This window comes from Chrysemys picta, chromosome 25 (assembly GCF_011386835.1).
Source record: "Chrysemys picta bellii isolate R12L10 chromosome 25, ASM1138683v2, whole genome shotgun sequence".
NCBI classification, from domain to species: domain Eukaryota; kingdom Metazoa; phylum Chordata; order Testudines; family Emydidae; genus Chrysemys; species Chrysemys picta.
Window position 1 is genome coordinate 1,987,365 of NC_088815.1, and position 21,571 is coordinate 2,008,935.

Below are 21,571 nucleotides of genomic sequence, written 5' to 3' on the forward strand. Positions count from 1 at the left end.
ACTCCCACTGCCGGGGCTTGTTCATCCCACCCCGTTTGCCTGAGACCCTGTGAGTTCATGGTGCCAGTCCCCGGGCAGAGCCCTGCAGGCTTGATGCTAAAGGCACTGGGGTGTGTGTAGCATGTTTGGCACCGAAATAAAGCCACTCTGGAGATCTCTGTGGCTGAAACCCTCCCGTCATGAGCTCCCCCCAATCACGACCCCCAGTGACATGAGCCGAATTCCTCCCCCATGGGCTCCCCCAGACCATGGCCCCCAGTGACACTATCCCTCTGTCCTTCCCCCCAACCATGGACCCTAGTGACCTGATCCAGATCCCTCCATCCATCCCCCCGACTACGGCCCCCAGTGACATGAGTCAAATCCCTCCCCCTATGGGCTCCCCCAGAACATGGCCCCCAGTAACCCCCAGAGGCTCCCCCAGTCCACGGCCCCTAGTGACATGAGCTGAATCCCTCCCCCCATGGGCTCCCCCGACCACAGCCCCCAGTGACACAAGCTGAATCCCTCCCCCCAGGCCCAGGGGTCTCCCAGTCCATGGCCCCCCAGTGACACGAGCCTAATCCCTTCCCCCAGAGGCTCCCCCAGTCCACGGCCCCTAGTGACATGAGCTGAATCCCGCCCCCCATGGGCTCCCCCAACTACAGCCCCCAGTGACACAAGCCGGATCCCTCCTCCCAGGGGCTCCCCTGGACCATCGCCCCCAGTGACACAAGCTGAGTCCCTCCCCCAATGGGCTCCCCCGACCACGGCCCCCAGTGACATGAGCTGAGTCTCTCCCCAGACCACGGCCCCCAGTGACCCAATCCGGATCCCTCCCCACACAGTGAGTGTTGCTGAACCTCCTCTTGGTCGCTCTGTGGGCTCCGCAGGCAGCGTCCCGTCTCCTCCCCTTGGCAGGTGTCTGGGTTTAATTTTGCTTTGTTCACTGACACAGACGCATGGCAAAATGACTGTAGCAGAGTCCCTGGGACCCGGGGCCATGGGCTGTGTCTGGGGACGTGCCCGTGTTTTGGCTCCCACAGGCCACAGCACAGGTTGACACAATGATGCCAGGCAGCCGGTCTAGGATTGAAGGCAGATGCTCTGACACTGGCCTCCTCTTTGCAGATCCCTGTGCCTACCCCTGAAATACCCCCTTGGTGGTGCTACGGGACATCCAGGGCCTGCTACTGCTGCCTTCAGCACCAGCATATCAATCGCCCTCCCAGCCTTTCAGGCTAAGTCATGCAAACTTCCCCCAGGCCTGGCCCAGCTCAAAGGCTCTTCCCCCGTGACCCCATCCCCTGCACTACTTCAGCCTTGGCCTAGCACTCACGCCAGCCCCTAGTATGGCCCAAACACATGGTGCTCTCTCACTGAGCCCCCCCCAAATACCAGCCCAGCCCTAACACATCACATTTATCTCCTCTCCCTCACTCCAGCGTAGTACCTGTCATTCAGCCCCATGCAACCCTCCACACTCATCCCTTCTCCCCACTCCATCACTGGGCTGAGCTCCCTCCACCCCCTGGGCTCCTTGACTCCCCTCAACCCCCTGGGAAATAGAGAGGATTTCAAAGGGAATCCCAGGAGCTGGAAACACTCTTTTCAGGGCAGTGTACTCCCCATGCCCCTCCCACATCCCAGCCCCCACTCCTCCTGGTCTGGCTGGCACATGGGTCTGGGAGGGCAGAGCTGGGGAATTTAGCAAGGGGGCCCAGAAACATGAGGCCAGAGCTTCCCCTGGGAAACCACTGTCCTGAATGCATCTTTTCTGGCCCCATAGCCCTGCTTCTTGCATTGCTGCTCTGAATCCTGGAGCTGCATTCAGGGTATCGCAGGCTGGCAGCAACCAAACCCCAGGGCATGTCTGCAATTACACTCAATGCACTAATTGGGTGCCCTTTATGCAGTAGCGTAAGTGGCGCCTTTTTAATTTTACTCACCCGGGAGAAAAAAAAGGCGCCACCCGCTGCGGCGCTTTTACTGACGGGGCGGTGCTGCGAGTCTTCGGCGGTACTTCAGCGGTGGGCCCTTCACTCGCTCCGGGTGTCTTTGGCGGCACTGAAGCTTCATCGCCGAAATGCCGCCGAAGACCCGCGGAGCGAGTGAAGGTCCCACTGCCGAAGTACCGCGGAAGACCCGGAGCACCGCCCCGTCAGTAAAAGCGCCGCAGCGGGTGGCGCCTTTTTTATTTTCCGCTCCCCCTGTTCCCTCCACCTGGCTACGCCCCCCCTGCCTTTATGTTTCCAAATGCTCTGGAAGCATTTGCTGGGCTAGAAGGACAGAGCGAAGGGCAGAGAGTATCTCCACTCCATAGAGATCCAGAGGGAGCAGCCTCTGTCCGTGCCTAACTCTTGGGAAAGGAATTCTTTGGCAATGTCTTTGTGCGGTATGAGTGTGTGAGTTTGTTAGCTGGATTGTGCACAGGGAGCCAAAGTCAGTGCGATTTTATGACCTCACTCTATTAATGCTCGGGAAGGGGGGCCTGGGGTGAATGATCATTTTAAAAATGTAAAAGCCCTTAAGAACACTTGTGTCTCCTCTGTCCTGTCTCTGCTTCTAGCCTCAGAAGGGGACCGTCAGGACGGCAGCTTGGCATTCAGGGTTTGCTGCCACAGTCCATCCTCCACCAGGGCAGCAGGGCCCCTCCAGCTGGAAGAGGCTTTCAGGGCAACAGAGGGAATCAAGGAATCCTTGCCATCATGGGGTTATTATGGCTGGCCAAGTTCATGCTAGGATGTACAGCACTTTTGTACATGGAACAAGCCCAGGGCCAATATGAAGGGGACTTTCAGACAGACAGATTTGCAGGCTATGAGGAAAGACAGCCAGCAAATAGAGTGAGAAGAAGAGGCCAAGACACTTTACGAGGGTATGTTTAATGTTCATTTATTTTTTATGGTACAGAACTTGGGTTATTAATGTAGCACAGAGTCTGAAGACCAGACTTGCTTTTAAAACTGCCTTTTCTGTATTATGTGTGAGGTCAGCAAAAATTCTGCTCTGCAGCCTTTTCCAAAGCTCCCCTTAGGAGAACAAGCTGATTCCACAGGGGAATTCAGTGCCTGAGGGCACAAAGAGAGCTCCGTGTGTTACCCAGTCTCGCCCCTGTTGCAAACCTGAGCAGGGCACAGGAATCAGGCGAGGAGAAGTGATTACTCAGCTGCACTCCCTTGGGTCAGAGTGTCCCAGCAGCAGGGTATGGAGCTTTTCACGTCCAGCTCTCCAATGCCAGTCCAGACCTGGGGCTGTGTTGTCTGCAAGACCTTATCGTCTGGTGACTGCTCTGGTCTGGTGGCATTGTGCAGCCAGTTGGTGGTTCTGAGTGGAAAGGAACCCACGTCACAAATCTCATCCTAGTCATGGGCTCTTATTGGCAGGTTCATCCAAGGATCAAATGGGCTTGAAAACTGGCAGCCAGAGTGTGGGGCTCCAAGTGAGGAGGCCATTGTATGGGGAGCTGGTACTGCTGCCCATGCTGTAGCTGGGTTGTCAGCCTGGCACCTCCTGCCATCACTACATGGACTCCAGTGTATTCTGAGTCTGCCTGTCTGGGAAAGCTTTCCTGTGTCAATGTGCAGAACTGGAGCAGCCCCCAGGCCATTCCAAAGACAATGTTCCCCCCACGCTTGCCTGGGAAGGCTTCTCTCATGGGTTCACTTTTTCTGAATGCAGTACCTTCGGCACAGACACGGTCACACAAGCAGCGCTTGAATTGGAGGGAGCTGGAGCACAGAGGCTAGCAATGGCAGCTGAGGACCAACAGCCAAGGGGGGGCCCTGTGGCTGGCTGTATTCATTCCTAGAGTTTAGACATCCATGGTCACTTGCTTGTGCTGCTCTTTGATTCTGAAAAGACGGACAGCAGCTATGGCGCTGCATTTGGAGTGGGTTCGTTTTTAAAAGTGAGCCACCAAAGGCAGCCCTGAGTTGCTCATTGCCTCAGAAGGGCAGGAGTGCACTCCTCCCCTAGAAACACTCACACATTCAGACATTTTCCAGTGCGTCCGTCAGATAACTTGTTAACACTGCTGCTAATCATCGACAAGGGAGCTGGGGGAAGGGAGAGCGTGCAGGGCCATGTTTGAAAAGGAGGAAGATATCATGGAGTCCTGAGCCAAAGTCCCTCAAGAACTCAGATGTGGATTCCCAGAGCTGTACACAAAGGATCACTGAGCCCAGGGTGATGGCTGGCTTTGTTGACACACTAACTGCAGCATTACCTTCTAACTCAACATCTCATGGAGTGCTGTGCTGTACCTGAGAGGCGGCAACATGCTGTAGTGAGATGAGTTTTTATTTTGCCTTCATCCCGTGACCTCTGGGGACTTTACTAACATTCACCTGCCTCGCGGCACCCTGGGAGGGAAGGCACATGTTATTATTGATTGATTTAGGACAAAATGTTCAGAAGCACCTTCATACCACCAAGGGAAAAAACAAAAAACTTCTTTGGTGGAGTTTAGCTCTTCAAGATTTTGATTTTGAAATTCAAAACATTTCAGGGGCTTCTAACAAAGTGGCTAATGCACTCTCCCGTTAAAGTTTCCCAGAATCAACTGGTTAAAATCGTCCTTGAAATGTGAAAAATCTTGTAGTTTTTACATAATTAGTAGTATATGTAAAGGTGCATGTGTTTTATTCATCTGTTTATTCTAAAGTTTTAGAAAAAAATCACAGCCAGTGCGGTCCAACACTGTCTGAGATTTGGGGGGCATGTCATAAACAAATAGTTAAGGGTTAATACCTCTTTTATCTGTAAAGGGTTAAGAAGTTCACCTAGCCTAGCTAACACCTGACCAGAGGAACCAATGGGAGGACAAGATGGTTCAAAAGGAAGGAGGAAAATTCCCTTTGTCTGAGTCAGTTTCACTTTTGACTGGAGTGGGAAAGCTCCAGAACTCAGCCTCTTATCAAGTAGTGAGTATTAGTGAAGGGAATAAATAGGTTTATGTTTATTTTCTTTTGTAACTTGTCTTGTGCAATTAGGGAATAATCAAATTGGGTATTCATTTGTGTAACTAAGTTTTTGTCCAGGGGAACATTCTCTGTGTTTTGAATCTGTTGTCTGTGAGAGTTGCTAGTATGCTAATCTCTCCCAGAGGGTTTTCTTTTACTTTTCTTTTCTTTAATTAAAAGTCTTATTTTTAAGAACCTGATTGATTTTTCCTTGTTTTTAGATCCAAGGGGGTTGGATCTGGATCCACCAGGAGTTGGTGGGAGGAAGGAGGGGAATGGTTAATTTCTCCTTGTTTTAAGATCCAAGGGATTTGGATCGGTGTTCACCAGGGAATTGGTAAAGGAGTCTCTCAAGGCTACCCAGGGAAGGGAATCAGTACTTGGGAGTGATGGCAGCCAGATCAGATCTAAGCTGTTAATTGAGCTTAGGGGTTCACATGCATGTCCCCACATCTCTACCCTAAAGTTCAGAGTGAGGAAGGAACCTTGACAGAAGCCAAGGGCCCATTTTCAAAAGTGACTTAGGAGCCTGAATCCCACTGACTTACAATGAGACTTCAGATCCTCCATGCTTAAGTGACTTTTGAAAATGGAACTTAGACTCCAAGTCACCTGGAGGCTTTGGAAAATGTATTGGAGGGGCTCTCTGTCATTAAAGCTAGCAAACATCAAAATAAATATACTTATACCTATTTTTCAGTGGTTTGAACTATTAAGGCCACACAGTGAGGTTGTGGTAGCATCAGGGACAGAGCTGAGGGTTGTTGGCTCCCAGTCCCTTGCTGGGAGCACTGGACCACACAGCCATCTCTGTGAGTGTCTATTCCATTTTACTTAGTAATCTTTGAAGCTCTCTCTGTAGTATGAGAGAGGACCTGGTTAGGGTAAATGCCAGCTCTGTTTAGAAAAGCCTGTGGAACTGCAAATTAAGGAACTCAGACTGGGGAATCGTTATTTCTTGGTTTTCAGGCAAAATGATGCAGAATATAAAGATGTAAATAGCATTTTGGCAAACCAGAGAACATGTGGAACTTCTTCCCAAAGGCAGTTTCCAAGCTCTGCATCCAGTGACCCAAATCAAGTGTCTTGTTCCAGAGTCCCAGTTTCTCCTTCAGAATTGGGGATTGGTCCTGCTTTGAGCAGGGGATTGGACTAGATGACCTCCTGAGATCCCTTCCAACCCTAATATTCTATGAATGTCCAGCTCTCTGACAGTCCAAGTCTTTAAGGTCATTTATCTTTGCCAGTTTCATCAGAAGCATAGCTCTAAAACTGTCTGAGATCAGAAATGGACTAGAAAGCATCATCTCACTGGATCTGGCAAATGGTTAGCGGAACCACTGTATGGGCTTACATAGCTAAACTAAGACTGTACCAAAAGAGACCATCTAATTCAGTGTCCCATCTCCTACAATGGCCTCTTCCAGATTCTTCATAAGAAGGTGTCACCCCCAACACCTTCATTCTGTACCAGACAAATGTGCAACACTACAGCATGGGGGGAAATCTCTTCCTGACTCAGCTTTTGATCAATATATACCCTGAAGCATCAGGATTGATAACTGTTGCCATTTCTAACTGCAGATGCTATTCTTATTCAGAAGAATCAAATCTAGTTCGGAGTCATACTGATAACATAAGAACGGCCATACTGGGTCAGACCAATGGTCCATCTAGCCCAGTATCCTATCTCCTGACAGTGGCCAATGCCAGGTGTTTCAGAGGGAGTGAAGAGAACAGGCAATCATCCAGTGATCCATCCCCTGTCATCCACTCCCAGTTTCTGGAAAACAGAGGCTAGGGACACCCAGAGGATGGGGTTGCATCCCTTACCATCTTGGCTAATAGCCATTGATGGACCTATCCACTTTGAACATATCTAGTTCTTTTTTTCAATTCAGTTACAGTTTTGGCCTTCACAACATCCCCTGACAACAAATTCCACAGGTTGACTGTGCATTGTGTGAAGAAATACTTCCTTTGGTTTGTTTTAAACCTGCTGCCTATTAATTTAATCTCATGACCCCTGGTTCTTATGTTATGTGAAGGAGTAAATAACACTTCCTTAGTTACTTTCTCCACATCGTTCACGATTTTATAGACTTCTATCATATCCCTCCCTTAGTCGTCTCTTTTCCAAGCTGAAAAGTCAGTCTTTTTAATCTCTCCTTATACAGAAGCTGTCCCATACCATTAATCACTTTTGTTGCCCTTGTCCGTATCTTTTCCAATTCTAATATAGCTTTTTTGAGATGGGGTGACAAGAACTGCACTCAGTATTCAAGGTTTGGGCATACCATGGATTTATATAGAGGCATTATGATATTTTCAGTCTTATTATCTATCCCTTTCCTAATGGTTCCCAACATTCTGTTCACTTTTTTGACTGCCACTGTATATTGGGTAGATGTTTTCAGAGAACTATTCACAATGACTCCAAGATCTCTTTCTTGAGTGCTAACAGCTAATTTAGACCCCATCATTTTATATATATAGTTCAGATTATGTTTTCCAATGTGCATTACTTTGCATTTATCAGCATTGAATTTCATCTGCCATTTTGTTGCCCAGTCACCCAGTTTATTGAGATCCCTTTGTAACTCTTTGCAGTCTGCTTTGTAACTTATCGTAGTGTAAGGGCTGGTCTTCACTCAAACCTGCACCAAAACAACGACATTATTTAGTTTAGTTATTTTGGTGCAAGGGTGCATGCAGACCAGCCCTTAGAGCAAGGGAACAGACATTTGAGGGTCTTCAAGTGTTTTTTATGGGATAGGATAAAATAGGCCATGTGACTAGCCTGTTCTATACCATTACTCTCATTTGTTCTTGTAGCCTGCAACCTCTCATTCCTCTCCTTGCCAGACTGATCCTGTGAACACTTTCACAATGAGTAACTTTACTTACTTTAGTAGTCATAGAATCATAGAATATCAGGGTTGGAAGGGACCTCAGGAGGTATCTAGTCCAACCCCCTGCTCAAAGCAGGACCAATCCCCAACTAAATCATCCTAGCCAGGGCTTTGTCAAGCCTGACCTTAAAAACCTCTAAGGAAGGAGATTCCACCACCTCCCTAGGTAACTCATTCCAGTGCTTCACCACTGTAGCTACATTAGCTACATTAGAGGAGTCAGGGTGATTAGGGAATAGGGGGCCTGGCTGCAGAAATGCAGGAAAGGAGACAACTTATATTTCTCCTGGCAATGCAATATCGTGCTCTGTGCCCCCTCACAACTCTGCTTCACAAAGTTCCTCTCGCACAAGGAAAGACTCAGCAAAATAAATGAACCTCTGATTCACAAATTACTTTACAATACTAGCTAATAAAGCAAGAGGTGGCCATAAATCATTCCCAAAGCGGCACAGTCTGTCATAAAATTCCTTACAGTAGAAGACAATTTAATATGACTAACTCCTTCAGGAACAGCGCTTGACAAATCCATTTGCGATGCAGGATCTTAGAAGGATTATTACGTTAATGAACTATTTAATGGTTTTCAACAGCAAGAATGGGTTTAACAAGGGGGGAAGAAAGGGTCATTAGAGCGTCTGCAGCCCAGCTGAGCCCTGCACTGGAAATGCTCTTTCCTGTGAGCTAATGGCTGCTTCTTTTCACCTATCAGAATGAAGGATCAGCTACAGCCTTAATTCGAAAACTACTAATTATGCCGTGGCTATTAGTTATCAAACAGGGTCTGAAATCAGTGACACCTCATGAAAGGAAGGGGCCATTTGGGGAGGAAAAGCATTTCTCAGAGCCCTGGATTCATTCTGATTGAAGAGAGAAGAAGGGTTCTTTACAGAAGGGTGCCACAGTGCCAAGGAAGCAAATGGAGAGAACCAGTGTCTGGGGGCACTGGCAAAGCTGGCATGGTCAGATGGCACTCAGAGACAGACAGCACACAGCCATGCAAGAGGATCAGGGGGTGCCTGACTCAGAGCAGCGCAGGTTGGAGCCCACCTGGAGGTAGCCCCAGGAGACTGGCGAGTTCACAAACTGCTGCCCTACACAATTTCTATTGGCATCTTCTGAGTCACCTCAGAAGGGAGGGAACGGGAGTGACTGGACTGCAAAGTGAATGCAGCGAGGGTCACCCGCGGCTGCTAGGCCTCCTGACCCTGATTCTGCCCCACGGCCCAGCCCCGCTCCCAGCCAAAGGGAGATGGTTGCAGCTCTTTGATGTAGGGCTGCTTGGCCCCAGCACAAGGCACAGCAGGAGGGGTCGTGGTGCTAGCAGAGACTTGAGCATAGCGGGGTTCAGCTCCATCATGCCCCCAGCTCACCCCGGTGCATTCCAAGTCCCCCCAGTACCCTTCTTACACTGCTGTAAGTGGCTGGTATGAGACATGCTTATGCCATCTTTGCCAGCTCCATAGCAGTGGCTCTCTGGCCGGTTCAAGGCCCATGTGCATGTAACGTGCAAACAGCACAAAGTGGCCTTAGCAAAGCCAAGAATCTGGGCCCTTGAGCTTGAAAAAATCCTTGTGCACAAAGGCAATGTGATTGGTTAGGATACCGACTCCTCCAGTGGAAGCCGAAGTGCATTCTTACTATTGCCTGCCCATGGCTACCTACGAGGGAGGCAGGGATGCAATTTGGGCAGTTTAAAGGAATCTGGGCTGTTGTAAAATGGGAAACATTGCCCTCTGTGCTTCTTTAGGTCCCGTTCCCACCTCCCTCACTTCCCCTCCGTGCACCACGGTCCTATTCAGAAAACAGGGATAACGATATTTCCCTGCATCCCGGATGTCGCCAGAGACTTGTTCAATGCACGTAAAACCCAGTGAGAGGGACAGACTAGTGCTATCACTATGTAACTGGTCGGTCTCAAAATGTGATTGCAAATGGGGAATCATCATCTGTTGGGTGTGTTCTCAGTGGGGTCCAGCAGGGATCATTTTTGGACATCTGCTATTTAACATTTTTATTAATGACCTGGAAGAAAACCTCAAATCATCACTGGTAAAGTCTGCAGATGGCACAAAAGCTGGGGGAGTGGTAAATACTGAAGAGGATAGGTTTCTGATACAGAGCGATATGGATCATTTGGTAAACTGGGTGCAAGCAAACCCTATATATTTTAATGAAGTTAAATATAAATGTATACATCGATCCCGGAAGTGCTCGCCGTCGACGCCGGTACTCCTGCTCTGCGAGAGGAGTACGCGGAGTCGACGGGGGAGCCTGCCTGCCGCGTGTGGACCCGCGATAAGTTCGAACTAAGATACTTCAACTTCAGCTACATTATTCACGTAGCTGAAGTTGCGGATCTTAGTTCAAAGTGGGGGGTTAGTGTGGACCAACTCTAAGGTGCCACAAGTACTCCTCGTTCATTGTGTAGACAGTTGATCTTGGACCTCTGAGTTAAACTGGTCTGTCTTGTTACCAGCAGCAAATGCAGAAGGCTCTTGCCTTATTTTGCCATATTTTGCATGGCAGACCTTTATCTGGATGGACATTAGTAGGTTGTGGGGGTTTTATTCAAACGTTTTAAGAACTGGTTTTGAAGTTTTGATTTGTTTCAGAGATTTAAGAAAAAACATATGGAAGAGTTGGTGGTACTACTTTCCAGATGATGCTCTTGTGAAATTCCTGGAAATACGTTACATTTTTAGTCTGTTTTCAAAGAAAAGTCCTCCTTGTGGTTGGTTCCTTTACTGATATATGGGTTTTTAACATAATTTTGCCCAAATCAAATTTGACTTTACTAACCCTTAATTGAAAAAGATCCATAAATGTACAAATCACTGAACAGAAAGGAAGCAAGCAGATTAACTGACAAAGAGAGGGTGCAAAGCTAAAGGTTTTATAGAAACTCACTGCTAAAAAAAGCTGCACCATTAGTGTGTTTGAACTGCGCACTAAGCAAAGCACTCTGAAGCCAAAAGCGAGTAAGGATTTTTAAAAAGATTTTTCTCTGCATTTTTCCTCATTCCTTTTATATTAAAAATATTTTCCCATTTTTTTAAATTATTTCACTCGCTCTCTTTAATCTTGATTTGCTGTTCAACTTGCTGAGGAGACAGACTTGACTTTCCGAGACAGTGTCTGTAACAATGAGATGTTGAAAAGAGTATTAAACAGAGGGGCTCATTGTGATGGGGATATAGTGATTAATCCTGCAAACACTTACTGTATACTGTAATCCCACTGGGAAAGCCAGGACTATTCATAGGAGAAGAGTTGGTGGTCTTGGTGACTTATTACTGTTTACTTTATCGGTTTGTTCTAAAACTTCTTCTACTGACCCCTCAGTGTGGGACAGGACTTCCGCTTTGTCACCCAAAAAGGATAGCTCTGAGTAGGGATCTCCCCCACATCCTCTGCAGTGAAGACCAGGGCAAAAAATTCATTTAGCTTTTCTGCAATGGCCTTGTCTTCCTTGAGTGCTCCTTTAATACCTTCATTGTCTAGTGGCCCCACTGCCCCTTTGGCAGGCTTCCTGCTTCCAACGTACTTCCAATGTAGTCTAGTTGTAATCAGAACTACCAAAGTCAGTCCCAAAGTATGTCTAATTGTCTCGATTTTTCCCCTGTTGAATAGTTAGAGAGTACAATCTGCATATAACTCATCACAGGATCCTTGATAGTCAGGATTATCTGAGCACCTGACTGCTGTCAGGGACTTTTGGTGGGTTAGTTTTTTACTGCTACATCTGCTTATGTAATCCGAATAGTTCTGAGGTAGGTGTTAGAACTTGGTTTCCTTGAAGGTAGAGGTCTAGCTGCTGGAAGAGAATCTGAAGTTGCTGAAATCTAAATCTCTTAACCACATCTCAAAAACTTTTCAGCACAATCTTATTCAAACACTCTCTAGAGCAGTGGCCAACCACATTTTGGTGGCTCTCATTTTAGTCTTTTGGTTTATGAAGCCTTATTGGTAGCCACCAAACTAGAAGAGTTTACAGGTCCAATTCATCTATCACATCCTCCAGACTTGCCTCAGTACGACTCAGCTAATGTCATTGTAGTTAATCCTGATTTACACTGGGGTAAGCGAGTGGAGAATCAGGCCCTGTGGCTTTCCCGGAAGCCTTGTTTTCAGGGTCTATAAGACATATTTGTTCTGTAGTAAAGTAGAAGGAATATTTTCCATTTTGCCATCACGCACGCTGTTATGTCCAGACTTCTGGTGATTGCAATTTTCAGATCTGCACCCAGGCTCCAGGAGAGCACAGTGCCATTATCTTGGGATCCAGCTCCCATGGCCAAGCGGGAGAACTGGACAATAATATTCCATCAAAAGTGTTTTTCATGGAAAATTGGTGTTTGACAAAATGCAAGTTTTCATGAAAAGTCTCTGTTTTCATTGGAAATTTCATTTTTTCTTTGAAAAATTGAATGTGTGAAAATGAAAATAGTTCAGTTTGGGAAAGCTGCTGCAATGCCTCATGGGATTTGTAGTTTGGTTCCCTCATCTGCCCATTCTCTACGGGGCAAGGCTCCCTGGTGGACTACATCTCCCATGTTCCATCCTCACCAGAAATTCCCATGGTACACTCCCTCCACTGCCAAGACTATTTTGGATTTCAGACATTTTTAGGTGTAGGATGAACTTTTTTTGTATTTGAATTTCTGCCAAAAAAAAAATCAAAATTTTCTGTGGAGGAAAATAAATGTGTTTTTTACCTGCTCTACTGAAGGCGTCCACAGAACCTGGAGGCTTTAGCTTGGGCCTGGGTAGAACTCCTCACCCCTTAGAAACAACTAGCACATCCTCCGGGGCAAGCACCAGCAGAAGAGTCAATGTGCCAAGGCAAACAGCCTGAGGAAGAGCGATGCGGCCTGGTGGAGAGCACCGAGACGCATTGTCCCTCACTCCCAGCCTTGCCTGCTCCCGCTTGTAGGGTTACCATATTTAAAAAATAAAAAAAGAGGACACTCCACGGGGCCCTGGCCCTGCCCCTTTCCCACCCCCAGCCCCCCGCCCCAACTCCGCCCCTTCCCCGCCCCTTCCCCAAAGTCCCCGCCCTAACTCCCCCGCCTCCCTCCCAGCCACGCGAAAAGGGCTGCCCAAGCGCTACCGGCTTCATGGTTTGCCGGGCAGCCCCAGACCCTGCGCCCCCGCCCCGCGCTTCCCCAGCGCAGCTGGAGCCCGGGAGAGGAAGCGCCCAGCTGGGGGCACAGGGTCTGGAGGCTGCCCGGCAAACCATGAAGCCGGTAGCGCTTGGGCTTTGGGCAGCCCCTATGCCTCCGGATCCTGCGCCCCCGGCCGGGCACTTCCCCTCCCAGGCTCCGGCTGCTGTGCTCCTCCCCTGACTCTTCGGCTCTGTTTAAGAGCCGAGCTGCCCGAGCGCTACCGGCTTCGGGCAGCCCCCGTGCCTCTGGACCCTGCGCCACCGGAGCAGAGCAGCTGGAGCCCGGAAGGGGAAGTGCGCGGCTGGTGGCTGGGGTCCGGAGGCACGGGGGCTGCCCGAAGCCGGTAGCACTCGGGCAGCTTGGCTCTTAAACAGAGCCGAAGAGTCAGGGGAGGAGCAGAGCAGCCGCGGGAGGGGAAGTGCCCAGCCGGTATTTTCCCGGACATGTTCGGCTTTTTGGCAATTCCCCCCGGACGGGGGTTTGATTACCAGAAAGCCGGACATGTCCGGGAAAAACCGGACGTATGGTAACCCTACCTGCTTGTGACCTCGAAGAGCCACGCATTGCCAGGACCTCAGCCAGATGTCTCACTCTCACAAGAGGCAGACCGAGAGAAGTTGTGCACAGACCTACATGACCTGAAACAACATTTGATTTTATTTTTTTAAACTGGGGGTAAATCGCCCCTTGTCTAGACGCCAGACCTGCTTTCTGAGTCACGTTTTTATTTAGTAAAATGTCCACTCCTTGAAAGGCTGCCACGCCCCTTTTACTTGCGTTTGAGAGAATCACTGTTCACTAGAACCTAAACTGGCTAGACGTCTGGGTCAGGCCAGATTGTAAAGCAGTTCTGAGTCTGTTTTACAAGAGCCATTCGCCACTTTCCAGCAATCTGCCAGTGCTGGGTAGCCTGGAATCCATATTTCGCTTGGCAGCAGGGCTAGTAGGCCACAGCTAACCAGGGATTTAGTTTCAACAGAACGATTAAAAGTCTGTGCCTTTAATATAGGTCTTGGCTGCTCATATTCCTTCCAGGGCTGGAGACTGGGGACTCCAATATGTGGGAATGTCATCCTTGCTCCAACAGAGCTCCAAGTTGAGATGACTTTAATAAATCCCTGGAAGAGGTGAGGTGGAAAGTTTCTCAGCTTTCAACTCTGCATGGCTTGTGACAAATATGGCCAGAACTTCAGGCTGCAAGATACTCCAGACCAGGCAGCTAGCTAAAAGTTTACTTCCATGGTGATCTGTGAGTTAGCCATTGTAAAAAATACAAGCCACGTAAACCTTCAGGGCAAAGTCCTGGCCTTGGAGGGAGAGAGTGGAGTGGAGTCAGCAGTAGGGCAGCTTCCTAGCCCTCCTGGCTGCTAATGGGCAGGAAGGCACAGAGCAGCAGGCAGGACCATGCTCTGCAATGCAGCTACGGCAGCTCCGAAAAGGGAGCAATGCATACACCCTCCAGAGTGTCCTGTCTGACACAGCATGGGCCCTGGCTGCTTCCTCATGCAGGTACCATGTAGATCACTCAGGAGATGGCTAGGAAGGGATCCTGGCCTGGTGCTGTGTGGGTGTGTCTGGGGATGGAGATGCTCCCTGGATCTTCTCTCTGCTGCTTTGCACAGCTGCACAAGGCAGAGCAGAACGGTGCCCCCCTGCCTCTATGCACTGTGTGTCTGTAAATAGAGTGATATGTATATGCATATTTGTAAAAATCACATGAATGTCAGGTAAGAGTGCTAGTTAGGGCCAAAACTCTGCACATGTGCACACAACTACCAGACTGGCATGCACAGCATGAATTTTACATGCACAGTTGTGTGAATGTGCCTGTAACTTTGGGTCCAAGTTTTGAAATGCATGCCTAGAAAACAGTTTATTCAGGGATGTATGACAGGGCCTTGAACGTGTCAGGTCATTTGACTCTCTCTCTGCTGCTGATTCTCACTAACCATTCTTTGGAGTGGTAGATTGCAATGGCTTCCTTTGTGTCCGAGTGTCCAGAGAGCTGTTGGATCTTACTTTCCCTAGGCTAGAGCTGAGGTTTTCTCTTCAAGGTGTACACTTGTAGCTGCTGCATCTAGCCATTCTGCGACTTAAATCAAGGCATCCAAAACCTAGAAAAAACCTGATATATTTTCTTGGCAATATTATAGCAGTAGAGAGAAAACTAGAAAATTAAAGACAAAGTCTGGCTTGTTGCAATACAACAAAAAAAGTTGGTTTAAATGTTTAAAGGTGACCCGCAAAAAGGAGAAACGATGGTGTTTGGGCTTTTCTGATGTGTGAAGATGGCCCGTCAGGATGAAAAGGTAAATACTCCATATCAGGGTTAACTACACCAATTGCAGAAAGTGACCCTCTGGGCCAAGTTCATCTCTAGGGACTGACATCAGTGGAGTTACAGCAGCCTGGAATCTGGCCCATTGTCTCTTACAGGAAGCTTGAGTTTAACCCCCTGCCCCAAGAGGTTTTCTCATATCCACTTGTGGTGGGGGCAGGGGTGAAAGTAAGTTAAAGGACTTACTGGTACAACGGAGTCCTGAGCAGGGGGTGGGGCCTCAACGGGAAGGGGCACGGCCTCAACCAGAAGAGGCGGAGCTTTTCGATCCCAGGGCCCTTTAAATCGAGATTTAAAGTGCCCTGGGCTCCGGCTGCGGTAGTGGCGGCTGGGAGCCCGGGGCCCTTTAAATCACTGCTAGAGCTACCAGCTCCAGAGGCGGAGGGGGCTCCGGCGGCAATTTAAAGGGCCTGGAGTGGTAGCGGCAGCCTGGGCCCTTTAAATTGCCACCAGAGCCATGCTGCCGGAGCCCTGGGGTAGCAGCAGCGGGGCTTGGGCGGCAATTTAAAGGGCCCATAGCTCTGGCTGCTGCTACCACCCCGGGCCCTTTAAATCTCCACCAGCTCCGGCAGAGGGGCTCGGGCAGCAATTTAAAGAGCCTGGGGTTCCAGCTGCCGCTACCACCCCGGGCCCTTTAAATTGCCGCCAGAGCCCCGCTGCTGGAGTTGCTGGAGATTTAAAGGGCCCAGGGCAGTAGAGGCGGCTGGAGCCCCAGTCCCTTTAAATCGCCGCCTGAGCCCCGTTGCTGGAGCCTCGGGGTAGCGGTGGCAGCCAGGACCCCGGAGCTCCGTTGGCAATTTAAGGAGCCTGGGACTCCACTGCGGTAGCGGCGGCTGGGAGCCCCGGGCCCTTTAAATCACTGCTGGAGCTCCTGACCACCACTGCTACCTCGGGGCTCTGGCAGCAGGGCTCAGGCGGTGATTTAAAGGGTCAGGGGCTCCAGCCGCTGCTGGGAGCCCGAGGCCCTTTAAATTGCCACCTGGGGAAGCTGGTCCAGTACGGCGCACCGTGTTGTACCGGCTTCCTTTCACCTCTGGGTGGGGGAGTCTCACAGGATCACTGAGCAGCAGCAACACTGAAGGTTTCTCTACTCATTAGTCCCTCTTTCAGTGGTGAGAGCTGCTGGACTTCCTTGTCCATGCCTGAGGCCAGCGTGTTGCTCAATTCATTTATATGCTGGTTATTGTTTTAGGACTAGAATTGTAATTTCCCATCCTCTTGTCTTCCTTGGAATCAGCTAGTCCAGGAACAGGGACTCACCTCTCACTTTATTCTGATTTCTGTGTCTCTTGGAGGAGGGCAGCCACAGCTGGATCTGACACAGCGCACAGATCTCTGTCTTTAAGAGTTCCAGGGCTGACAGGCAGGCTAGCCATAGGGTCCTGAGACCAAGAGTCTGTCTACAAGGCTAGCCAGAATAACTGGTCTGCTATAGCTCTTCTGCAATGAGCATTCACACAGAGAGCTATCCTGGAAGAGTTGTAGTGCTCCAAATTCACATCCTGCCTTACTCTGGAGTGACTTTCCCATGGAGACAAGCCCTAAGAGGGAAGCTGCAGGAGTGTATTTATTAGCCAGCACAATCTGGAGGCCAAGTTCTGGCCTTACCGTCATGAGGTGCTGTAGGGAAGGGTGCAGAGTGGGTCGTCTCAGCTCTGAGTGACTCTGCCCATGTGGGGCAGGATGGCTGAGGAGCTGGGATGCTCCCTAATACGTCCCCCAGTAAACACCTGTTGCTGGCAGGAGAGCAGGGATTTAGCCTGTTCGCATGTGGCCTCTCACACCTCTGGAATGTTGCCGGACTCCTTGCCTTGTGCTCGTTCTTACTGTGTGATTGTGCTTTTGGGGGGGAGGGTCACACTGAACTGTTTGTGATTCACACATGGTGAATGAGATCAGCATCAGGCTTTAGAAATGTGCAGTTTGTTTTTTTTAAAGGCTCACAAAGTACAGTTGATAGAAGCGCATCCAGCCCTGATGTACAATACCCCCTCTGACCTTCCCCCAACATTCCCAGCACCCCGAAGGCAAGTCGAAGGAGGGGGAGGGTTGCAAGCAAAGTGAAATCCTGGCTTCTCTGCACTCTCTGAGAGCCTCGGACAGAATCTGGAGTCACGGGTCAGCAGAGCAGGTCCCAACGGGATTCCAGTCGCTGCTGAGCCATTCCAGAGCTTTCCTTCCCAGCGTGAAACAGCTTCTGAGATGTGGGGATTTCACTCACCCTAGTGCACAATGTTAGGGGCTGCAGGGTGTTTCCACTGAGCAAGAATAATCAGGTAGCTGGATTCAGGGGCCACAGTGATGCTGGGGAGAGGGAGAGGGAAAGGGAGGAGGCACACTGCCAACCCTGCAGGGGCTAGAGGCATAGGCATGTGAATGGCCAAATGCCTCCAGGGACATGGAGAAGAACCTTCTGTGCTGGAGAGTGGCTCTTGCTACACCTTTGAAAAGATGCTCATCCAGCTGTCAGGAGGTAAAATGTCTCCAGGGGCCACAGTTCAGGGACTGGGCAGCACTTCCAGATTAGGACCCTGGATTTCAGTGGGGTCACTGCTTGGTAAAGTGTAGTTAATTTTCCTGGAATGGGGGTGTGTTGAAACCCCCCAGGTCCGGTTCTCCTGCTTCTCGGGTCGAAGTCACTGCACTGAGCTCAGCACAGCTCTGCTGCCTCTGCAAAGGGGCTTCGGGCATTGAAGAAATAGCTGATGTGGACGTTCTTGTTTCAATGAGAGTGACTCAGCTGAGTGCGTCCCAGAGGTCAGCACCTCTCTGCTCAGGCTGTCATCCTCCGAGAATGTGATCATGAAGCTGCACAGGACCCACTGTGCTTCTGGAGTGGGACTTGGGGCCACAGTGGGGTCCCAGCAAAGCCAGATGTGTAGGGAGTCTCTGCATCCTTTCTTCAGCCTGCCTCAGAGCATCCGTGGGGAATATCAGAAAAGAATCTTCATTTATTTTCATTTGAAATCTATTTCCTGCCTCTCTCGGCTGCCCCATCTTCCTCTCTCGGCTACCCCATCTTCCTCTCTCGGCTGCCCCATCTTCCTCTCTCGGCTACCCCATCTTCCTCTCTGTGCTGCCCCATCTTCCTCTCTCGGCTACCCCATCTTCCTCTCTGGACTGCCCCATCTTCCTCTCTGGACTGCCCCATCTTCCTCTCTCGGCTACCCCATCTTCCTCTCTCGGCTACCCCATCTTCCTCTCTGTGCTGCCCCATCTTCCTCTCTCGGCTACCCCATCTTCCTCTCTGGACTGCCCCATCTTCCTCTCTCGGCTGCCCCATCTTCCTCTCTCGGCTGCCCCATCTTCCTCTCTGTGCTGCCCCATCTTCCTCTCTCGGCTACCCCATCTTTCTCTCTGGACTGCCCCATCTTCCTCTCTCGGCTGCCCCATCTTCCTCTCTCGGCTACCCCATCTTCCTCTCTGGACTGCCCCATCTTCCTCTCTCGGCTGCCCCATCTTCCTCTCTTGGCTGCCCCATCTTCCTCTCTCGGCTACCCCATCTTCCTCTCTGTGCTGCCCCATCTTCCTCTCTGGACTGCCCCATCTTTTCCGCCCTGAAAAGATGTTACTGTTTGGACCATGTTCATAGCATGAGAAAAGTCACTGGCAGCAGAGTGCCGAGCACCAGCTACAAGCACTGGGCCTGCTTTGGCACTGCCTTGCACAGGTGTCAGTGGCCGCAGGGCAGCAGAGTGCTCCTACAATGCTGCCATCCAGATGGAGGGAGACGGGGGCATTTTACACCCCTAGGATCTGGTGCAAGGCAGTCAGGGAGCAGGCTTAGGCTATGTCCACACTATAGATGCTACAGTGGCACAGCTATGGCATTGCAGCTGTGCTACTGTGATGCCATAGTGTAGACGCTTCCTACATCAACAAAAGCACTTTCTCCATAACGATCCTTAATCCACCGCTCTGAGAGGTGATAGCTAGGTCCATCGATCTAGCTATGTCTAGACCGGGGCTTAGGTCTGCCTAACTCACATCTCTCTGAAGTGAGAATTTGTCATGCCTCTGAATGACATAGTTAGGGCAACCTAAGTGTTAGGTGTAGACCAGGCCTCAGACTTGGGAAGATGTGCGGGCAACAGGCCAAACTCTGCCCTCAGGCACATCAGTGTCACTCTCAGTGTTATCCCATCTATTCATATAAAATGATGGGGTCTAAATTAGCTGTTACCACTCAAGAAAGAGATCTTGAAGTCACTGTGGCTAGTTCTCTGAAATCATCCACTCAAGAATGTTGGGAATCATTAAGACAGATAATAAGACAGAAAATATCATAGTGCCTCTATATAAATCCATGGTATGCCCACACCTTGAATACTGTGTGCAGATGTGGTCGCCCCATCTCAAAAAAAGATAAATTGGACTTGGACAAGGTTCAGAAAAGGGCAACAAAAATGATTAGGGGTATGGAACGGTTACCATATGAGGAGAAATTAATAAGACTGGGACTTTTTAGCTTGGAAAAGAGACAACTAAGGGGGGATATGATAGAGGTTTATAAAATCATGACTGGTGTGGAGAGAGTAAATAAGGAAGTGTTATTTACACCTTCACATAACACAAGAACCAGGGGTCAGCCAATGAAATTAATAGGCAGCAGGTTTAAAACAAACAAAAGGAAATATTTCTTCACCCAACACACAATCAACCTGTGGAACTCCTTGCCAGAGGATGTTGTGAAGGCCAAGACTATAATAGGGTTAAAAAAAGAACTAGATACATTCACAGAGGATAGGTCCATCAATGGCTATTAGGCAGGATGGGCTGGGATGGTGTCCCTAGCCTCTGTTTGCCAGAAGCTGGGAATGGGCAATAGGGAATGGATCACTTGATGATTCCTTGTTCTGTTCATTCCCTCTGGGGCACCTGGCATTGGCCACTGTCAGAGGACAGGATATTGGGCTAGATGGACCTTTGGTCTGACCCAGTATGGCCGTTCTTATGTTCTGGAGTGACTCACTGACTTGAATGTGTCCCTCCAGCTAATGAAGGCCATGGCTATGAATCTGTGAATGGCTACTCTGGATTTACACTGCATTTCATGATAGCAGAATCTGTCCATACAACACTGTGGGGCCTGATGGTGCCTTAGGCCAGGTCTACACTAAAAAGTTAGGTCGATGCAGCTACGTCGCTCAGGGGAGTGAAGAATCCACACCCCTGAGCTACCCCCAGTGTGGACAGGACTGGGTCGATGGAAGAATTCTTCAGTTGGCCCAGCTGCTGCCTCTCGGGGAGGTGGACTCCCTACGGTGACAGGAGAACCCCTGTCAGGAGAACCCCTCCCGTCAGTGTAGGTAGCGAATACATTGGCACTACAGCAGCACAGCTGCAGAACTGCAGCATTTCTAGTGAAGACGCAGCCTTCAGATCTGATCCTGGCCCACTGAAGACAATATTGTTGCCTGCACCTTGCGTCATCACTTACACCAGTGCAGAGTGGGTGTAAAATGTTTTTAGTTAGATACTTCTGGCAGCTTTGCACTCACTTTGCACTGGTGTAGCTGCAATGGAGGTGTAGGGCAATGGAGAATCAGGCCCCAGGATTTTTGCCATTCCCTTCAATGGGAATAGGATCAGGCTAGAGAGAGAGAGAGAGAGAGCATGAGCGAATGATCAGTCGCTGGCCTGTTGGGAAGGGAGCGATCCCCGTGCTGTTGGGAGCATCCCTGCATCCTTTCCTGGCGGAGTGCACCAGCTCTAACCACGCAGCTCTTTCCTAGTCACTTCTGTGGCCCTCTGATTTCAGAAATGAACATGATCATTCTTAAGGAAAAATGAAGGGGTATTCGTCCTTGTTAGTGGAGCAAAACTGCTGGAAAATTGCGCTTGTCCGTGGAAACTGGATATTCCATGGACCCATGACTGGAGGACCACTTCTCCCTGGCAGCATTTAATGTAGCCCCGCCCTTCAAATGCTGCCTTTGGGAGCCCGGATGATGATTATTCCAGAGCACATTAGCATCTGTGCGGGGCTCCCCATAGAGAGGGCAGTGCTTTGGGAATCTTTCCCCCCGGCTGTAGGCCACAGAGGGATGCATGCAGTGTAATGTTCACCAATGGACTCAGAAGTGGGCAAGAGAGAAGGCAAGAGTGTCCGGCCCAGGCTGACTCTACTCAGCCTTCCCATAACATCTGGTTCACCCAAGGCAATCTGACATGCAAACCTGCACTCCTACGCGAGGCACTTGGTAACTC

The 21,571-nt window shown here is 49.7% G+C and overlaps 1 protein-coding gene across 1 annotated transcript in view; it reads left to right on the plus strand.

The window, feature by feature from the left end:
- The window catches only part of LOC101949811 (fibrillin-2-like), a 272,305-nt gene that overhangs the window by 1,689 nt on the left and 249,045 nt on the right, over positions 1 to 21,571 (plus strand). The window contains 1 exon segment of the mRNA XM_024112612.3: positions 2,549 to 2,857. Within this exon segment, the coding sequence (XP_023968380.1) occupies positions 2,688 to 2,857 (170 nt within the window). The 5' untranslated portion in view covers positions 2,549 to 2,687.